This window comes from Bombus bifarius, unplaced genomic scaffold, assembly GCF_011952205.1.
Source record: "Bombus bifarius isolate JDL3187 unplaced genomic scaffold, Bbif_JDL3187 scf7180000007979, whole genome shotgun sequence".
NCBI lineage: Eukaryota > Metazoa > Arthropoda > Insecta > Hymenoptera > Apidae > Bombus > Bombus bifarius.
The window spans coordinates 2,510,292-2,530,928 of record NW_022884364.1 but is presented as its reverse complement, the minus strand read 5'-3'; the positions used below and the strand labels follow the sequence as shown (position 1 = coordinate 2,530,928).

Genomic DNA, 20,637 nt, shown 5'->3' with positions numbered 1-20,637 from the left:
TGGCGCATCTGGGTACCGCCGATCTAATTAGTTAATTAGCTCGTTTGTATTTTTCAATACACGCCGAACGGATACACGCATAGCGAGGCGACCAATAAAACGCGCGCGCGAAAATAACCCAGCCTCATCATGTACCCTGTCTTCCCTTGGGCGTAAAGTTAATCCATTAACTGAACAAGCCTCTATAACGAGGTCTTTTGACCTGTCAAAATCGCCCGTTTTCCATGCAAATGAGCACCGCGCCTGCCTAGGATACCTTTAAGTATAAATTTGTAACGATAAAGGGTATTTGCGTACACTTGCATATTAAATTTTTTCGTTAATTTTTTCTCGCTACCCTTTGCGATCTCCTCTTGTAAGAAATTTACGAAACGCCAGTATAAATGGTTACAACAATGCTTCAACATTATCGTTTAATTCTCAACCTCCTTTTTGTACATCGTTGTCGAAGCTACTCGAGAGAAAAAAAGGGTTTCATACTCGAAGAAACATATCTATCGCGAATGCCATGTCGTTTTATCGCGATTCAAATGGAATTTATTTCGTAGTGTGGTATGCAGAAAACAACTCCCAAGGGTTTTCTGTAAATCCCATTCTCCTATTGTGGAGACTCTGTGTTGTATCCTTGACGTCGTCCTTACGAATAAGTAGATTAATTTCCGCGATCGTTTTCAACTAGAAATTCGCGAAATACTTTTTTAAGACGTTCCCCTATACAGAGGCATTTTCTTTGTTAGACTTCAATAAGCTGTACCAGTTGAAAGTTACATCAGTCGTTTCAGAACCAAATGGTTTCCAATTATTTACCAGACTTGCTATATAACTATCGGTGCCCTGTAGAGTTCACTCTGCAGTCATTCCTCCGATTCAAAGAATCGATATCTACCCTCGAAGAAATTCTTGCTACTTGCAGGTGTAATCGGGGGTAGCAATATCATTCACGCTTTCCAATACCGTTGTCAGACGAAGGGCGCGAGCTCGCATTATTCATCCTAGAAATCAATTTGATGATATTGATAGAAGGATATCTGTCGAATCCTACGAAAATACGATGCGTACCGACATCTAGTCGAGGGCGTAGCAACCCCCGTCGAGGAAAGTTTCGCGATCTGACCACGAGGTGGCGAAGCGTGCTCGTTTGCCACCCCCTCCAGATATTGTTTCGGTCTGTCAAAAGCCACCCTCGAATCGTTTCTGTCTGCACGAAACGGCGATGTTGGTAGATGTCGTCGACCTCGAACCAGACACGAGATTCGTTGCGTTTCGAGGCCGTCGGCAATTACAGGGCTGGATTAAAGCGGGGCGGCACCCGTAAATTCAACGGAGCTGTAACTCGTCGCCTGGCGGCGGCCATAAAAAGAAATCGGCCGTACGGGGGTTGAGTTACGAGGGCATCGACGCCCGAACGCTATACGGGACGGCCATAAATATTTATCCGACGCCGGTCAGGAACGACGGGGCCGCGGGACCGATAAAAATGATTACGTCGCGGTAAAAACCACCCCCCAACCAGTTCGCTGATATCGTAAAGGGGTTCGCTCGTAAATCGAACGTTGATTTGTTTTATGTATAAACGCCATAGACTTGTTCCAGTTAGTGGTATTGGACCTGTAAATTATTCCGATGACGCGCAATGATCGTCGATTACGGAGGAACTCAACGATGGTCAGTGACGGTACACTGCCATTCGATAAGAAATACGTTCACAGATTCTAGTTTCATGAACTCTGCCACGGTTGTTTCAAAGTCCCTTGCTGATATTGTATCGAACGTTACAAAAGTTGTTTACTTTGGCTCGAAGCAAAGAACCCTCAGTATCGTAAGAGGATCTAGAAAATATTCGTATTTCACAGAAAATCGGTAAAGCTGATCGAGCAACGCCTAGTTCTCCGGTACTTGGTATTTTCATTAGGTCGTTCGATATCAGAAAAGTTGGATCAGCCGACACTGTCGTCGCAAATATTGTAACATTATCGTTGACTGGCCAAGTTTAATAATAATATGTTCGGTGCACACAGTACAGGTTGCATTATATCGTCGCAGCGTAAAGTGCACCACATGATATCTTTTTACTCGCCGCACCATCGACCCCGTTGCTCCTTTTATTAGGACATAGATTCGCGTCAATTGATTTATAGCGACCGGTTCGATTTCCAAGCGCGCACATCCACCTACCAAAGATGAACATATCCCCAGGCGTGATCCGTTATACGTCAATTTCATGTACAGCCCAACGATTCACCTTTTAATTTTTATGGAAATTTCCTAACCACAGTTTCATTCGTGAGTGGAATTCACCCTACCTGGCCGATGGCTCGTTCATTTTCTACGATTCTTTGCACGTGCATTGAAGCTTTAAGAATGCGTCGTCTAAGACAACCCTGTTTCGATAGTGGTCATTTAGTTTACGAAGATTCGTTTGCACATTCTCACGCCTATAATTTTGCTAGATGGACGATGCAATATCGATTGTAAATGGGACGCTCCGATATCGTACACGGGCCTTCTTTTAACGCCATTGTACATGTATATCTGAAGGCAAAGACGACAAAAAAAAAAATAGGTCGATACGATCTTATGGAAGTAGCCATAGGGGCATTTATTATTGCACGAGTGGTTTTCGTATGATCGCATCGACCTATTTTCCGTCGCCTTTTTACTCCTGTGAGATGGCCTCGGTGAAATTGCGCCCCGCGCAGTCCGCTGAATCAATGGATTCTTTGCGGAAGTAACGCGCACTAGCGCCGCGATAATTTCGATATTCCTATTGTTCGTGCTCTCTCTCCGCTCTTCTGCTCGTTTGCTCGACGATTCTGCGCCGTAAACGAGGGTGGTATATGCGTGTTCACCGAAAACGAAGTTGGCCGAAAGAATCTCGCGGAGGATAGAACGCCCGAATTTTTTCGACTCATAACGTGCTCGTTCACGAGGATTCTTTTGCGACACAATAACCAGCAGGGTCGGTGCTTACAACCAGGCAAAAACGATGGCCTCTGAAATTTTATTCAATTGGACTACGGTACACCGAACAGGCCGCGAACCAGAATGCAACAAAAACGCGATGGTTTTTGTATTACACGGGCTGACTCTGAGATAACAATGGGCTTGTATATTTTTTTAATACCACTCACGTAAGACTAGGTCTTGCGTATTAATTATTTCTAACGAGGTTGAACAAACGAGATATGAAAGTAATAAATTAAATCCCTGTAATACGGGAATAATTATTCTACTCTTCCGTCCATTATTATTTCGTCGGAAAGATTTATCACCGAAGGCAGCAATTTTCCAAGTTCGTTTCCTTGAATACCGAGCTGCTGGAACGCGTATAACAATACAAATAATTATGACGTGACCCGTAAAGTTAGTCGTGGGGGAAAAATCTCGTATAAACGTGTCGTTTCAGCCCTCGGGGCAGGTTGAGCGGATTCAATTTGCGGCCTCGAAGGACGCGATACGTTGTTGACAGTCCATAAACGCGTTAACAGCTCGTCAGCTCGTTGCTGATCATCCCCATCCGCTTTCTTGCTCCATCCGTTTCTTGCCCGTTTGCTGGCCATATTTTTTCCCGCTACTGTCGGGAGTTTCGGTTAGCTGCCAGGGAAGATATACAACGGTATACGCATTAGCGTAACAAATTCGGTCACCGTCGCGATATATTGAACAAAGGATTACCAATATCTGCTTCCGGGGATAGTACCTAATAAAGCCCAATTTTCTCCTACCTGCTTTGTAAACGAACTTAAAAAAAGATTGAACACGTGCGCAACCATCGCCATCGTTTCTTCTCTTCGTAAGGAAAAAAAAGTGACACGGAAGTTCCGTGTCTTCCGACGGAAATTACGGAAGCAGCGATTTCTGCCCGCTTTCGAAAGAACGTTTATCTGTGGAAAGCGGATGAGGTTAGAGCGGATACGGTAAGAGTTGCTGTTGATGCGGGTTTACAGAGGAAACTTACCTTCGCTCGCCAGTCGTACTATAATTGTTCGTCGAGCGACGTGTTGGTAAAGCGAACAGGGGACGAAAGTAAAGTATATTTACTTTCAAAGACAATTAATCTTCGGCTTTCAAGGAGACGCGTATGATTTAATTCCGGCTGGATTGGAGCGGTGTTCAAATGTCAGCGCGAAGTTGGTCGCGCGACGGAAACTGAAATCGTGTAAAACAGATTCCCCGATAAATCTCGACCGCTCGTAAAGGTGGGTTGGGGAGGGCGGTCGAGCCAGTGTTCGTTCTGGTCTAATTTGTGGATCGTTCGCTAAAAGGAAACTACGTCGTCTACAGGATGGGGGAGAAGAATTTATAGATACCCTAATACCGAAAACTCAGAGTGAATAGTTCACGAACAGGCTCGACCAGAGGGTGAGATGTGATAAATTTTGGAACTGACCCGACTCACGCGTCTACCATCGTCAGGCAAACTCCGCTGATAATTTTTCGAGCGATGTAAATCAAGGAAACTCTCGCATGAAAAAACATGGAATCGGTAGGGACACGCCCTTGTAACAATTCTAATTTACGCGGGATAGCGTTATCAATAAGCGACACGGATCATCTTGTTCGTCGTTTATTCCACGCGTTCATAGTTCTTTCTTCCTTTCGCTAAATTTCGTTGTTCTTTTTTCCTCGATATCCAAGAAAAATTATTACGACGTTGAGGAAAATTTCCTGAATTATTCGATCGATTTCTTCGAATACGCGGAGCGTGGATAAAAAATTATCAATCTACGCTTTATTCGGTTCCCGAGTGAACTAATTTATGATATGAATTTATGATACGATCCGCCTGGTTATTCAATCGTAGCTGCATCTTTGGTCAACGCATAAAAATTTATTTCTCCATTAATCCGTCATTCGCGTACATCATTGGCTTTATACAATATCGATGAGTCAATTAACGTTGCGCTTTTGTATATTTCGCTTACGGACGATATCGTTTTTCCATCGTAATTACCAGCTAAATGCATTACTATGCTTGGCCAGAAAGTATTTCCAAATGTATTTTGCATTATAATGTCGCATGATTTATTTTACGCCTTTATGAAACATTGTAAAATAAGTACGCTAATTAAAAGAGCACAGCAAACGTTCATCTTCCTCCGCCGACATTAATACCTTACACCCTTTTGTCTTCAGGTCAGAAGACTCTGCGGAAGTATCCCGTGATGGTGTTCATTCACGGAGAGAGCTTTGAATGGAATAGCGGCAACCTCTACGACGGTACTATATTGGCATCTTATGGTAACATCGTCTTCGTCACTATCAACTTTCGCCTAGGCATTCTAGGTAAGTTATGCAGACTTAATGCTTGGAGTTAGACTATGTACCTATGTAATTCACTATCTTTTAACGAATTCAGTTCTTCGAAAATATAACACGTATGTAAGAAAATGTCAAAACTGTAATCTTCCTTGTAGGTAACCTTAGATGAATCATATTTCCGCGGTACGGTCTTCCTGTAGTACGATTATACTACTTATTCGTTTCTAGTAGTACGAGTCAAGTATTCCCGCGTTGCTGTGTTTTCACGATGGATTCATCTGAAAGGCAGATGAGACCAGAAGATACTGGGCGGAAATAGGAGGCGTGGGTCACATGAAATCGAATTCGATCGTTCTGGATATGAAACGTCTGAGAGAACTATGCGAGAAAGTCCCGCGCCATCGCATCGTCTCGATACGAATTTATGAAATCTTGCCGAGCGCCGCCAGCGGCAGCGTTGCATGAAATCAGGAATTCTGCTTCATTAACGTTCGTGCTTCGCTACGCCAGCGGCTTTTTGATCTTCGACCAATTCCTTTTTATTTCTACCTTCTTCCCGTGCGACTGTCTATCGATCCGTCATCGCGCACCGGGACAACCGCTATCGTCTCCTGATATCTTTTGCAATCCGTCCGCTCGTATAAACAACACAAAGCCGACTCGCTCTTCGAACCCGAGGTACTCGAACTTTATACTCACTGCGAATTTTTATATCGCTTTTTATGTTACGCGATATACGAAAATCGCTACTAACGATTCAATGTGTAACTTCTAATAGTTAAATATCTATTATTGTACAAATGGTTCGAATTTGTTGCTCGACGAAGATCTATCTGTTTTCGATAAAAATAAGGAATTCGTTGCACGGAAGCAAGAAGTCGCGAAGGTGGAACGAATGGCGGGTATAAAAGTTTCGAGATCATTTTCAAGGGAGAAAAAACAATTTTTCTCTTAGAAAAGAGCGAGACAAAAGCGGCCCTTTTGCCCCCGAAACTTCCATCGATCGTCGCCGTTTTTCCCGTGGTCTGCTCTATTTTTTCCAACCCCTTCCGGCCTTACCGGCTGCAGCTGGGTATTCGCAACGAGGAGCTTCCGCCTATCCTTTGCCCTAAAATGATAACGCAACCTCCGCGCGCGCATTGCAAATGGATGGACGTCGGTGGCGCGAGCTGCGCCGCCACATCCGACAAGTGGGATGAGAGTTAAAGCGTGGAAGGGGCAAAGGAAAGGGGGAAAAAAAGGTAGAAGGAAGGAAAAAACGAAGAAGCAGCCGCGAAACCATAATCATAAATTAGGTTAAAGTGCTGGGAAGGCGCTTAGTTAACTTCACCCTCTTCCCGTTGGTCCGTAGTCGGCTACAGTTGGCTCGCGAGAGGTCCGGATAACTTCAGCCTTTTGCAAAACAACGGGGGAAAAATATGGATAACGAGCAGGCTCCCGTGAACAAAAAGAAATAGCACGTTGTGCCAACCAGTTTTACGTCCCGAGTTGATGTCTTGGTGCAGGCTGTAGGCCTTGTAGAGTAAAAGTTGGCTTTTTTCTTTTCTCGCCTGGATAAAAATTATTCGCTGTGTAAAATAAACGTACGTAAGATCTTTTTTGTTGTTGGAATTACAAGATTGATTACGGTGAATCGTTCGATATTAAAAGATCGATGAGCTACGATTGGCGCGAAACATTTTCTGTTTTAAAGAATATACGGAAAAATCATAAAGTTCAGTAAGTCCGATATTAGGGAAAATGATTGTATGTTATTCGTTCAGTCGTGAACACTTGGTTGCAGGTTTCTTGAGACCCGGGATCAGGGACGATACGACGAGCAATTTCGGGCTGCTGGATCAAATAGCGGCGCTACTTTGGCTGCGAGAGAACATCGCTGATTTTGGTGGCGATCCGAACAGCATTACGCTCGTCGGCCATGGTACTGGCGCCATTTTTGCTAACCTACTCCTTATCAGCCCGGTGGCTAATAAGAAAGGTAACGGTTACTGCGGTGTCGCGTGTTTGCGACTTTTGCGATGCCTGAATATTAAGAGAATACTTTCGCGGAAAGAACACGTAACCTCCATTTTCGTGAAATCGATAAGACCGTCGTGCACAGGCTTCGATTTTAGAAATGCAAACTTTAAGCATCGCTTTTAGGAGTCGATCGAAGAAGCCAAGTTCGTGACGAACCTAAGGAAAAGATGTAATTTCTTATGAAATTGCGCAGATTATTTTGAGAACGTAATTTCTTACAAGGATACGACTCGTTCAAGAAAATGAAACCCTCGTTCGACTAAAATTCGACGATTTGACGAACGTGAATCTCATAAGTGAAACAAACGTTTATGATCAAACGTTCCGATCTCTTCTTTTGGATATCATTAAAAATTGCGATGGACTCGTGATTCTGGAAGTTTGTACTTTGCTCGAAGGCTCGTGTCTTTCTTTTTAAAGTCGCCGATGGAAAGAATAACCCTTGTAAACAAGAAATGGCAGGAGAAAATGGAGACTACGATCATTTTTCAACGGCAATATAAGCCGGGGGGAATAGTACCGTGATGTTCGATCGATAATTATACTATAGAATGAAAAACTTAACATTTCACGCGTACAAGTAGCTACTGGCTTGATCTCAAGAGAGTTGGATCATTAATCGTCTTTCCATCTTTCGCAGGTCTCTTCAAACGGGCTATATTGATGTCCGGATCAGCGTTAAGCGCTGATGCTATCGGAAAAGCACCCCTACAAATCACCAAACAGGTAGATTCATTAATCTTGATGATACGCAAAATGAAAGCCGATGCATCAACAATTTTCTGCTCGTAATTTCTTTCTATTAAGATACGATGTATTTATTTGGATATTTATTTAACTGTTACCAACAACACGTTACATCTCTTGAACCTAATTCGTACGACTCATACATGCGTGATCGTTATTCAAACGTTTCTGGTACCTTATCACGAAAAATTTGCATCTTAGTTTTACCGAAAGGCTATGCGGCGTAAAATTTTAACTGTCGAACGTTAGGTGTGAAAAGTGAAAGTATGACAGTACTCTGTGCACGGACCTACATTTGACTCGTGGCGAAAGGAACGTTCGAATTCGTACCTGACATCTTGTCGACAGAAGATCGATATCGTGTTCCCTGCTAGGGGCAAACGAGTCGTGTTCCATACATGTACGATCGCCCCGTTTCTACTCGAAAATAGAAGGATGGAAGGTGGCGGTTGCGATTGGAACTAACAAAGAAGGAAATATCGTTTTTCATCATCGCGACGTGCAGCTACGATTCTAGCAGACAGAGGGAACGTTCATTGCGAGTCGTTGAGAGATGGCTCGAATGATTTTTCAGGTGGCGCACGCCCTCAATTGTCCCACCACGACCGACAATGACCTGGCGTTGTGTTTACGTAGCCAAGACGTAAGCACATTGCTGAACGTGAAAATCCACAAGCCGAATTACGTTCCAGCATTCGCGCCGCTGATCGACAACGTGGTTATCCCGGACAAGCCTTTGAATTTGATGAAAAATTCTGAACTATTTGGCAGGTAGGATATTCCAAAGAATGCAGAAATCAATCTGCTACTATTTCGTAGAAAATACACGTTTTTTTATATACAATCTCCACGAAGGAGAACCGTTTGAAGATCGAATCTGTCGAACAGGTTTGACCTGATGTATGGCGTGACGGAATCAGAGAAGTTTCACATTCTGTCACCGATAGCGTTGTTGCACGGAATGGTGGATGTGCAGAGAGATGAAGTTTTACGAGAATATGCCAAGGTAATTGTCGAATCGTCAACCTGTTTTTTTTCGATTTCCTCGTTTGTCAAGTAAAATTCGATCGCGATTTGAAATCGATCGCGATTTATTGGCAATGAAATTGGCACGCGCGAACATCGAGGGGTGGAATTTCGGGTAGGAATATTTGTATACAGGCCGATATTGAATCCGGCGAGATTCAGCCGACGCGCGAATAACAAAGTGACGCGATATTTCTTGGTCGGCAGGCGACGCACGAACTGGAAGCGGAACTAATTCTGTCGAAGATTCTGGAACAATACGGCGATTTCTCGGCCGGCTTTACGAACGACTACACGCTGAAGAATCGGGATCTCGTTCTGGATGCTCTATCCGACAGCGGTACCGTCGCGCCATTAATAATGACCGCGAATTTACATTCGAGGGCAAATCCAAAGAGCTACATGTACATCTTCTCGCATCCGAAAGCGATGCAGGAGTACTCCGGCGTAAGTACGTCCTTGGGAACATTTTCAGAGTTAGCATACCGCGAATATACGCTCATGTCGCTTAAAAATGACGAACGCCTCTAAATCTCTTCGTTGAGTTCGCTTCGTTCGAGTTCTACGTTCTTTTGCCTCGGATACACGTGGCCTGAGTGAATCCTCCGTGACTGACGATCAGACCGTTTTCATAAAGTCGAATAAAACTTCGTGCAATCGCAGTTTGATAAAAGATTCACGCCTCGGGCCGGAAAAGCGCGCGATAATGGCGCATCCGTGTGTCTAGCTTGACAAATTCAGCCAGGTCAAGAATCAAGAAGCTGACAGAAATATTAAGGAGGCGCATAAATCCGCCGAGGGTGTTCTCCTCGTGAAAACTGCAGCACGTACGATTAGACGGTGTACTTTGCATTTTATTCATTTTCTCGCAGCAAGCGCGTGGCGCAGCGGATTCCTTGGCGGAAACAGGCAGCGTGACCTACTGACTGTTCGTTGGTCGGTCGTGCGCAAACGGGGAGAAAAATCCCGGCTACGAGACCCATTTGGACGCCGTCCAACTATTTTTATCGGCGCTGCGTGTCGGCCTGTTACGCTCTGTCCGAGAGTACAGTGACCGACCAGTGTCGTTAAACCGAATGTAACAACGTTTCTGCTTTTCAGCTACAGCTTACAGGCTTGGCTCCCTTCCGTTGGATGCGGGATTTACGAACGATAGACCCCAGACTGCGAGACGTTCTCCACAGGAAATTCATCGCGTCGTCGTTCTTGCCATCGCGCTAGCGAAACCGGCGACAAATCAACCGATTCGCCAAACCTATCTCGATTAATCGTAAAAAATGTAAAAAATTAGAATTCCTCCCAGAAAAATACTTTGACCCTTATCCATCGAATGAGCGGGCACGTGCAATTTGTTCGGAAATCGACCTTCTTACGTTCTACGAAAAGGAAGACTCACTGCCCTCGATGTCTGGAATCTGCAATATATATATATTCAACGATCATTGACCGCGATCGTCCAGAAAGAACGGGCTTATCGAAGAGTATCGATCAACCGGAATATAGAATAACAATGGGGTCGATGGAGTTAAAGCACAACGCAGAGAAGCGGAAGTTAATAACAATGGCTGCGGTTTCGTAGAGAGGCCCCCTCTTGACCGTTCTTCTGGACCGCGAAATTTTGGCGAAACTTTGTTGCCGGCCGGCAAAGTATATCGAACCAAGCGCTCTTGTATGTTCGCAGCAACAACGTCAGTGTACCGTGCACGGCGAGGAGCTGCCCTATGTTCTGGGCGTGCCTCTCGATGGGAGCAAATACGACCAGCGTCGCCGATACAATATCGGCGAAACTCTCTTCTCCGAAGCAATGATGAACTGGTGGTGCAGCTTCGCTTACGTGGGGTAAGTTGCTTCTAGGTTGCGCGCTGTTACGTCTACGTTGTATAACAAAATGCGAATTATTGCCTTTAGGCTCGGTATCGTTGAAAGGGTTTAAGTAGATCCGCTATTTTCCATTTTCTCTCTTATCTCTATGCGTTGTCTTCTTTACAGCGAACGTACATTACTGCCGGATATATCCAAAAGAACTCTTTCGATCGCTCTACCCTTTGCTAGGAAAGATGGTCCAGCGCCTCGCCATTTTCACTTGGCACAGTTTTCATAGAGACGTTCTCTACTGTCGAGTAAAATTAAACGGCATAAGATTCCCATCGGGAATTATGCTTCTCAGCAATCGCCGAAACGACCGTTGCGATTCACGGCACGAGAAACGAGCATCAGGGAGATTTAACATGGTCGTGGTTAAATCTATTTGGAAAAATAATTACAAGTCTCACGAGCGAGAGTAATATCGGGAAATGGTTAAACATAAATATTCAGTAACGCGTATAATTGAAAATCATGTTTGAAAGCGCGTCAGTCTATTTTCCATTGGTCGGTTGATAATGAATTTCCAGAGCTGGATGAAAGCCTCGCAGTTCTATCCCGTAGTCGTGCATCGCCGCGTGATGTTCCGATTATTTGTATAAAATTCCGTGAGATTTACCGTAAAGCCAGTCAAAGTGAAGTCGAGGGGCGAGGGAGTGGAGGAATGCCATAGATAAATAAAATGCGATGCTTCCATGTCCGCTTTCGAATTTATTATTTAATAATGGAATCGAGCACGACGGGGGCTTCGCTAATTTCAACCGATGACAGCATAAACAGCTTGCGTCGAGCAATGGCCGTCCACGAATTTCCATTTTCACTGTTTTCAACGGTTTACCAAAAATCCGAGAGGTATCATACCTATTCGAAGCTGGATTTTTCGAAACGTAGTAATCGAAAAATAATATAATTTTCGCAATAGAAATTGAATCCGGGGCAACGTTGAAAGTAAATTTCCAAAATTTCCATCCTTTTGAGAATGGTCGCTGGAATCGTGGAACGAAGAATCATAAAATGTTCCGTTCATCTTTTCGGTAGAGTTGCTCCGGGATAGAGGGTTCAATCCGTAGATCGTAAATCACGATGACTAAAACGTGCACCGGTTAAATGGGGCGCGATAATTAAAACGTAGGTTAAATGGAGTAGTTGCGAGCCTCGTTCGATCGTTTCTGTTATTTACTATGCGTACGTGTTGTTCTGTAACTCATCGCGAAGCCTGCGTGTGAAAAAAGAGTGGCATACTTTTTCCCGTTTAGTGCGTTTAGCAAGGACCAGAATATTAGGATCGGAGAACGTGCATATTCAATGATGGGCAAAGTATCGTGGACATTGGGGGGCTTTAAGCTTTGACGGATGATCGATCTTTCCGTTTTATTGATCGTTCGCAGTATAATTTTGAGAGAACTGTTTCTAATTTCAGAAAACTTCGAAGAGAATGTAGAGAATGTACATGCGATCGATCCCATGAGAGTTCCAAATTCGGAGAATCTGTTTCCAATTGTGCGATTTGTTAGAAATCGTATACTTGGCGCGTTCGAAAGAAGCGTCTTTTTGTCGGACATAGTCGAACAGAACGAATTCAGACAGAACGATCGCTCGAGAATAACTAAAAATTGTTATACAGTGGAAATGGAAGGTCGGACTGAAATAATGCAACAACGATCCTGTTCCTTTCGATAAAACTGGCTGCCTGTAATTTGACCCTCGTTATTCTGATACCGGTTATTGCTGAATTAACGATCCGATACGTCGCCCATTTTAATTTTCTCCATACAAGTAAATTATCTATATATACAAATTACTGGCACATTTCATTTCAAACAGAGGAGGTTTTTTTATTTTACCACGGGCTGGGCCAATCGACTCTACTGTTTTATCTTCGAAAGCACGAAATTTCTCTCGTATCTCATCGCACGCGTCAGGAGATAATTTTCGGAAACGAACTCTATCGGCAATATCGTCTGCGAGTCATCCTTTTTGTTCGTCTCGTCGATCCTATCGGTGTTCTCGTATCGACGATCCTATATGTAGATATCATATTGTACGATTGTTCGACTTCCTTGGAAACAACAAACAATCGACCGAATCGATAATACGCTCTCTGCAACTGGTTGAGCTATTCGGTTTCAGGATCATCGTTTTATATACATACGCAAGAGATAGTTCATTTCGATCAGCGAGATTCGTTTGTGTCAAAACTTCCCGCATTCCTTTATCCCCGATTTTCTGCTGCCAACCGGAGACTTTTTTGCCGGGACAGAAATGCATATGCATCGCGACACGGCGGTGAATCAGGAGGAACTGGGTCGATCCAATTAAGCGAAACAAAGTTGTTTAATGCACGCGGTGGCGGTGGCGGTGGCGGTGGCAGTGGCGGCGGCGACGGCCGAAGTAGACGCCACGTGTGTTCCACACGGCTTGTGACAGCGGCTGATCGATATTGCGCGTGACACTGTGTCACGCCTCCTTGGAAGAATATACCTGCGATGGTTGCACCCATGCGTACAATATATAAACGAAGGGCGTGGTGCGTCTTTACCTTATGTTATAGCCAATGAAGAGAAAAGAATTCTAGAGAAACGATCCTTGAAAAAGTCTGACAATTTCACTTCCAGACAGGAATGATCGACGCAGTATGAATTTCGTTTCTGATCAGTGAGTTAGTTCACATTTGAGAAAATATTTCCCCAGCTGTCAATGACGTTTCGTTTAGATCGTCAGTTTCGATTGAATTTTATGCTCGCGTAGAAATCGTAGAAGAAAGGAACGTTCGACTGTGAACGGTAAAATTGCGCTCATAGTCGTTTCGGGACAGGGATCATGGTGTTCGCTGGCTGGGGAATGGCTTCCTCTCTCTCTCTCTCTCTCTCTCCCTCCCTTTGAGATACTCGTTCTAGGCAGAAGTTCCTTCGAACGCGCGAGTATCGCGTAACAGAAACGGAGTAGAGTTACCGTGTATCAAAATTTCGATATTGGACTGCTTTTCCGATATCCGAGCGTGGATATACGATATCATTTCGCGCGCGTCGGAGCAGGAGGGCCTGGAAATGCTACCTGGAACGGTTCTTGCCGGAACTTTATTGAAAACATCGCGAAATCGCAATTTTGGTTTTCATTCTGAAATTCGATTCCGATTGAGCCGCGAGAACGACCGACGAGCTTGTAATCTCGTTGATAAAAGTGCTTTACAACAGGGGGCACCTTTGTACGCTTCCATATTTTATTCTACGCTCTGTTTCTTGAAAATGTAGCAAGCTTCGAGGCAGTACTGTGCTTTGTTGTTTAGGGGAAGCAGGAAAACCGTGTGGAAGGGTGTGTTTTTACCTTCAAAACCGATAGAGTCGATGTAAACAAACAATTGAGAAATGTAAACAAATCACTCAGAGCATGTAAACGAACGATTTAAGAAATGTAAATAAACGGCCAAAAAACATACGAAAAGCAAACAAACGATTTATCGTTGCAACTCAGAGAATTTTGTTTTTATACAAATTAAAGAATCTTGTTTTTCTTTTGCCTCAAGACTTTTCCAATTGTTCACTGTTCGCAAATTAGGAACCCGAACATTGCGAAGCGATATCCTTACTTGACGGATGGACCGAAGGAATGGCGCCAATACGATATCGATTGGCCCGAGTACGAACCTCAAAATCAGACCTACCTTAATCTTAGTAAGTCCACAAGGCTGTCTTGTTGATGAATCACGCTGATGGTTGTTACGACAAATACACGAAGTGTAAATTAACATAGCGATTCCACCGAGTACGGGTAGGCACTACCGGTCTGCAGAGATGCAATTCTGGAACGAAGACGTACCCTACCTGCTTCGTCCTCCTGGCAAAGGCACACCTTTGCCGATTCGACCTAAAGGACCAAGACCGCAGATTCTCGACATCGCGGATGGGATCGGAAAGTATGCAAATGCAAGTACGGGATATGACAGCTATGGTTCCAGGTTTGTAACGAGGATTTGGATTAAAAAGGAATAATTTGAATTTCAAGTTTGATCCATACGAGGTAGATATTTGATGAATACTCTTTTAGGAATAATAAATCCACAACCGTGAAGATTTTCGTGTACGCAACACATCGTTCAATTATCAAGCGTGTTAACGACTGACAATCCTTTAATCGTAAAAATTTCTACCGGTGACACGCGTGTTTATATCCGGCGTTTTTCTCGTTAAAAATTCAACGCGAATGTCAATTGAAAAATTAGACATATTCATTTTCGTACCGCATTATACGAAGCGATATCTCGGGACTGTTTTTCAACCGTGTGCTAAACATTAATGAAACGTCACTTGCACGCCATCGCGCCTGCTTTCTTGCTTGTTTCGGGCCGCTTAAATTGTCTGTATTATACCGGTTGAATAGAATTCATTCAAACTTGCGTACAATGAGGCAAAACATTCGTTTATTCAAAGTTTTAATTTCACTTCGAACTAGAAGGCATAATTCATTAACATCCTGAAAGCAAGCAACCTATCGGAAGACCCGCACTTTCGACAAACAAACGAACGCTATGATTGAATTCCTCCGAACAAGTAACCGCTTAAATTCTAACACCTCATCGAATTACTCGCAATCCTGTCTATGAATATCTGTACAAGGCCGTACAAATCTGAGAAACTACCTAACTAACTCCGATCTAAACTCGCGTATACTCATGGAACGATACAACTTTACCCCCTCCCGTGATGAAAGCTTCCGTGCAGACACCTGCAGTTCCCGAAACTTTCGCACTTGCACATGTCCCTGATACAGCGATAAAAATTAACGTTTCCTTTTCCCGTGATTTATCTCCGCAACAAAGCAAATAAGCCCTTTATCCCTTAGATTTAAGGCAGACGATCGCTACGAACCATCAACTACTGCAGACACTACAACTTCCCCGCAATCGGACGAAGAAGCGATCCCACAGCCAAGCACGCCAAAAAGTTCCTCCACAATCACTATACTGGCCGGTTTTGGACTGATGTTCTTGTTAATCGGTTTCATGGCGTTCGTCTACTTGTATTGCAAGAAACACGATGCGAAAGCTAAAGGGACTGGAGTGAAAAGACGCGTTAGTCAGAGAGAGGATTCGAAACGAGCGAAATCGGACAAGTTCGAGAACCACTATGGAGAGCTCGGTTACAAGAGCGACAGTAAGCCGGATCTGAACGACGTGATAAAGAACGACAAGGCGTACGACAACAACTCGAACTTTGGTAGACGATCGAAATTGTCTAGACAGAACTCTGGATCCACTATTGATACTCACGTCAAGGTTAGGGAGTGGATACAACAAGAGATCGTGCACAGGTAGGTAGTTTCGACCAGCGAATCAATTAGAAACGGCTTCTTTGGATAGTTTGACAATGGCGTCGATTCGAGTAAGGATGTTCTTAGAAATTCGTCGAACAGTTGGTGATCCAATCAACGATTTCACTTAAAGACTTCGCCACTATGAGACGCGAGCTGATTCATCGAAATCACTGCTACGGTCACGATTGTTTTCGATCTTCGATTCCACATCGTCGAAATTTGCTTAGCCAACTGTTTTACTCGTCTCGCAAAAATCGATCGGACGCGGAAGTTTTGAAAAATTGTTTCATTGAAAAGTTTCTTTTCTTCGTGCACGGCCCGTTATTCATAAAATCTTCCTTACGGAAGCATCGATTTTTCTATTTATCGAATGTTTGTATATTTGTGTTCGAAAAGGTGTTCCCCCAGGTTTCTAAGGAAAACGCGAGAAACCTTGCAAAAGGAGCATCAGGACAAGCTAACGAAACAACAAGAAGTGGAGAAGAAAAGGTTAGAAGAAGAACTATCGAAAGAAAGGAAAGAGGAGCCGATCTACGACAAAGATCCAGCGCTGGTCGTACGTCCTGGCAAGAAATCAAAGGTCCCAAAGGTCTCCGTAGCCGTTGATGCCACACCCGCGACAAGAACCGAATCGATCCTGAACCAGGTGCCTATCGAGCTAGCAAAGGGCGTCGAACCGGACGATTCGTTCAACAAGAACATCGACTATCCTATAGTCGATCTCAGCCAGTTACAGACAGCTCCTCAAGTGGTTGTCATAGAGCATCATCACTCGAAGAGCGATCCGTTACCAATGGAAAACGTGTTGAAGAGCGTGAAACCGAATTTCTCCACACCCAGGATATACGAGTCCGATTCTGGCAGCGCTAGCAGTCTTTACGCGAAGATTAACCCAAAATTGAAATCCCGCTTACCTCGTCCCGAGCTGGCAGTGAATCCTGACGGATCGACCGTGGATCAGAGCGAGGAAATTTACATGAAGATGGGACCAAAGTTAACTACATTCGGCGCCAACAGTCCACCAAGCTGTGATATAAACGTAACCTGTAGGGAGCCTACGGTAGAGAGGGAATGCGTCAGCCCGGAGGAAGCCCTAAGGACGATCAAGCGCAGAAACTATCCCAAAGTTCTGCCAGACATCGAGAAAAGACGGTCCCTTCCAGCGCCCAGTAGCTTGTTTGCGTCCAAGCAGCACGTCGGTTCGTTGAAGGATTATAGAAGTGGATCGCATTCGTCCTCTCATCAGCCACCTCAGCCTCCCCCAAGGATATTTGGTCCTTCTAAGAGCCTCGAGTTTGCAGAGGAGAACGAGAGTCAGCAGGAACCGGAATCTGTCATTACTAATCTCCACGTTGGTCCGTTGCTCAGAAGACAAGACTATACAACGAAGAACAATTCCGATCCGAGTATCATCGACTCTTTGGATGATAGGATAGATAGGACAAGAACGCAAGCCGGCGGAAGCGTCGACACTATTTATTCGAATCCTCTGTGTTCCGTTAACGAAACGATTCAACCGACCTCCCATAGCGTGGACAAGGACATAGGGAATCCGATTGCTCTGCTGGAGGCCGGGATCGGCAATCCCAACTGGTACAAATCATCTCCGTCTGGAAACGATACTTGTATAGTGACGGCGTTGTCGGAACCAAGAATCACTGGCAGAGAAATGAACAAACAGGCTCAATTTGGAGGCTCGAACTGGGACACCAGGATCCCCGGAATAGAACCAAGAATCGTTATCACGCCTAGAGTTGGGAATCTTCTGGGACAGGCGAATCAGAACTTGAGTCAAATCGTGGTGAATCTAGCAGACGCCACATCCGATGAAAAATTGGACCGAGAAATTAAATTCGGTACTCCGTTAGACTCGAACACGTCCAGCAGATCTAATATGAGCTCGATGGAACAATTGCAGTCAGATTCGTTAACTTCGTGTTCGTCTCCCGATTCCAAATTATCAAATATCGCGAGCCAAGAACGAAAAGAACCACGAATAATAATTACGGCGAGGGATACCAAGGTTTCGTCCTCGAGCATGAAGCAACCCAAAATTATCATCAAACCTACGTCCAGTTTGCAGAGGACCAGGGATCACAGAAATATTCCTAAAGTGTCTGCCATTCCACCTCCGGAACAAAGTTGTCAGAGCATCGATAGGGACAAGCTAGCGGAGCAGAGGGAAAAGCCACCTCTAAAAGAGAAACCGAAGATCACGAGGATTCCATCGTTTTCCAGGCGCAAGGAAGAGCCTTCGGGCGAAATCGAGAGGCCACCCATCTCCTCGTATCCTGAGAAAACGGAAATCGTGCACAGGGTGGAGGCAGTGGCCAGCGGAAAAGTGGTGAACGTGTCCGTAGCTTGCGATGGGAAGTCGAGCATTCCGATGTTACAACGGAAAGAGAGCGAGAAGTGTTCGAGCACAGAGTCGAGCAACGGAGCCTTGAATACGGGCACGATCAAAAAGAAGCCGGTGAACAGGAAGTAGGAAGCGTCTATCGCGTGCTTCATGTACCATTGTTAAACTTCAGCTACGTATTTTCAACTGAGTAGCACTATGCGTTTGGAATCGGTAATCTGATGGTCCGCTTGAAGCTGTAATTCTGTGATGATAGTTGAAACAGAGAAGGGACGACAATTATTTTTGGTCTATTTTGGAATTTTGAACGTGGTGGAGAAAGAAGAACGACTTTGGTAAAGCTTGGGGACTATAAAATTGAAAGTGAGTGCGATAAGATGTCGTTTGAGGTTCGAATCCCTTGAGTTACGAGCAGGCCAGCCGATATGAAATGCCGAGTGTCGAGTGGAAAGATAAAGGGAAGCTAATGAAATTGTGATCGAGGTTCTTAATTAGTTTCCGTAGTGGCACAACGAATGCCCAGTATAATAATGGATTTTAGTACAACGAAATGATCTGCAAATTTTTTTCATACTTTAGATATATGATTTCTAGTATTTTAATGTTTAAATAATATGATTTCTGTAGTAGATACAATCTTTTTGTACTATTCTCAGTAATATTACCAATTATCGGAGCAGACTTTAGTTCGCCTGAATCTTTTGCTACTGGATGAAAGACAAACCAGCGAATACAAATTCTTCAGATGTGATACACTTTTCTAACCGCAGCTGTTTAACGACCTTATTTTTACATAGAATCGTTCATTGTATAACCGACATTCCTATTTCTCTCGTAGGTTGTTCTTTCAGAATTCAAACATTATTAAAATTTTCTCTCAAACATCGCTACTTAATGTTTAATTAAAATTTAGCAATTACAATTTAAGATTATATGTACCTTAGTTACGTATCTGTATGCTAAATGCTGCTTACCTTCGATTATTTTTTTAATTCTACCGTTTTCTTTTTAATGTTGAAAGATCATTTTTCTCTTTTTATCTAGATTCCCGTTCTTACCTGATTCTCGTTTAAATAATTCCTTCTTTTTTACCACGTTATCGAACGTCTTGTTCGCTCGGTCTAACATGTACACGAAGCTGAAATAAACGATTTTCATACTTTTCTAGCGGAGCAACGTGGGCTGAAAGTGTTTCCCTGAGAGGAGTGTCGCGGCGAGTCTCTGGTTATCATTTTTCAGTACGCGGCTGGCGTACCATTTATCTTGCAACTTTACCTTTATCCACCGGAACTTTATTATTAAGTAAAACAAAGTCTATAAGTCACAGAACGTTGCCGGGAGGTGGAAGCTGTCTGAAGTAAGGGCTTGGTGGAAAGGGGAACGGGGGTTGGAAACGACGTGAAAACGGCTACCGACTTCACCACTCATACCCCAAATCGTTGTAACACCGTGTACGTTTGTGAATCGAATTGATTCTCGAAGTTCTACCAGAGTAATGCGATTTCCCTGCCGACCGATAAAGAAAAGTTCATTTCATTCCGGTTTTCCCCCTGATTGCACGCGGTGCCACTTCTGTCTGACCAATTGCGACAACATCCTTGACAATAGCTAAAAACAAATGTTTCGCGAACGAATCCAACGTGAAGTATCGCCAGTAAGATTTTGCATTTTCAATTCTTATTCCAGTCACATGTCTGCAACTTGGTCGCTTCCTATAGGCTGGAACATCGTAAAGAATCGTAATAATATAATATCTGCATGACAAAAAGTTAAATACACGTGTGGACCATTGAACATTGAACATTGAACAATTACCATTGAACATTGGTCTCTCGTATTAATTTTGTTCACATCATTTTTTTATATATATATCCGAGGCTAATACAAATCGTATTGTCCTTTTTATTTTGTATGTAGATTTTTTCTATGCTAAAAAAGAAATCGATCGATAAAGCGATGTACGCTACCAGCGATGCTCGATTGAAATATCGTCCTGGCTGCGCACACGAGAATATTGTGTCATAAAATGTGTATTGCTGTTGAAACAATGA

The 20,637-nt window shown here is 43.8% G+C and overlaps 1 protein-coding gene across 3 annotated transcripts in view; it reads left to right on the top strand.

Moving 5' to 3' along the window:
* LOC117204649 overlaps positions 1-19,758 on the top strand; it is a 55,564-nt gene extending 35,806 nt beyond the window's left edge. For 2 of the 3 annotated variants that reach the window (XM_033442231.1, XM_033442232.1), the window contains 11 exons: positions 5,137-5,286; positions 7,046-7,240; positions 7,922-8,007; positions 8,603-8,799; positions 8,917-9,034; positions 9,262-9,501; positions 10,736-10,893; positions 14,473-14,588; positions 14,668-14,872; positions 15,757-16,224; positions 16,624-19,758. In XM_033442231.1, coding sequence (XP_033298122.1) covers positions 5,137-5,286; positions 7,046-7,240; positions 7,922-8,007; positions 8,603-8,799; positions 8,917-9,034; positions 9,262-9,501; positions 10,736-10,893; positions 14,473-14,588; positions 14,668-14,872; positions 15,757-16,224; positions 16,624-18,715 — 4,025 coding nt within the window. In that variant the 3' untranslated portion in view covers positions 18,716-19,758. The remainder of the gene's footprint in view (positions 1-5,136; positions 5,287-7,045; positions 7,241-7,921; positions 8,008-8,602; positions 8,800-8,916; positions 9,035-9,261; positions 9,502-10,735; positions 10,894-14,472; positions 14,589-14,667; positions 14,873-15,756; positions 16,225-16,623) is intronic. The other variant, XM_033442233.1, reaches the window with a different exon arrangement.
* The last annotated feature ends 879 nt before the right edge of the window (positions 19,759-20,637 follow it).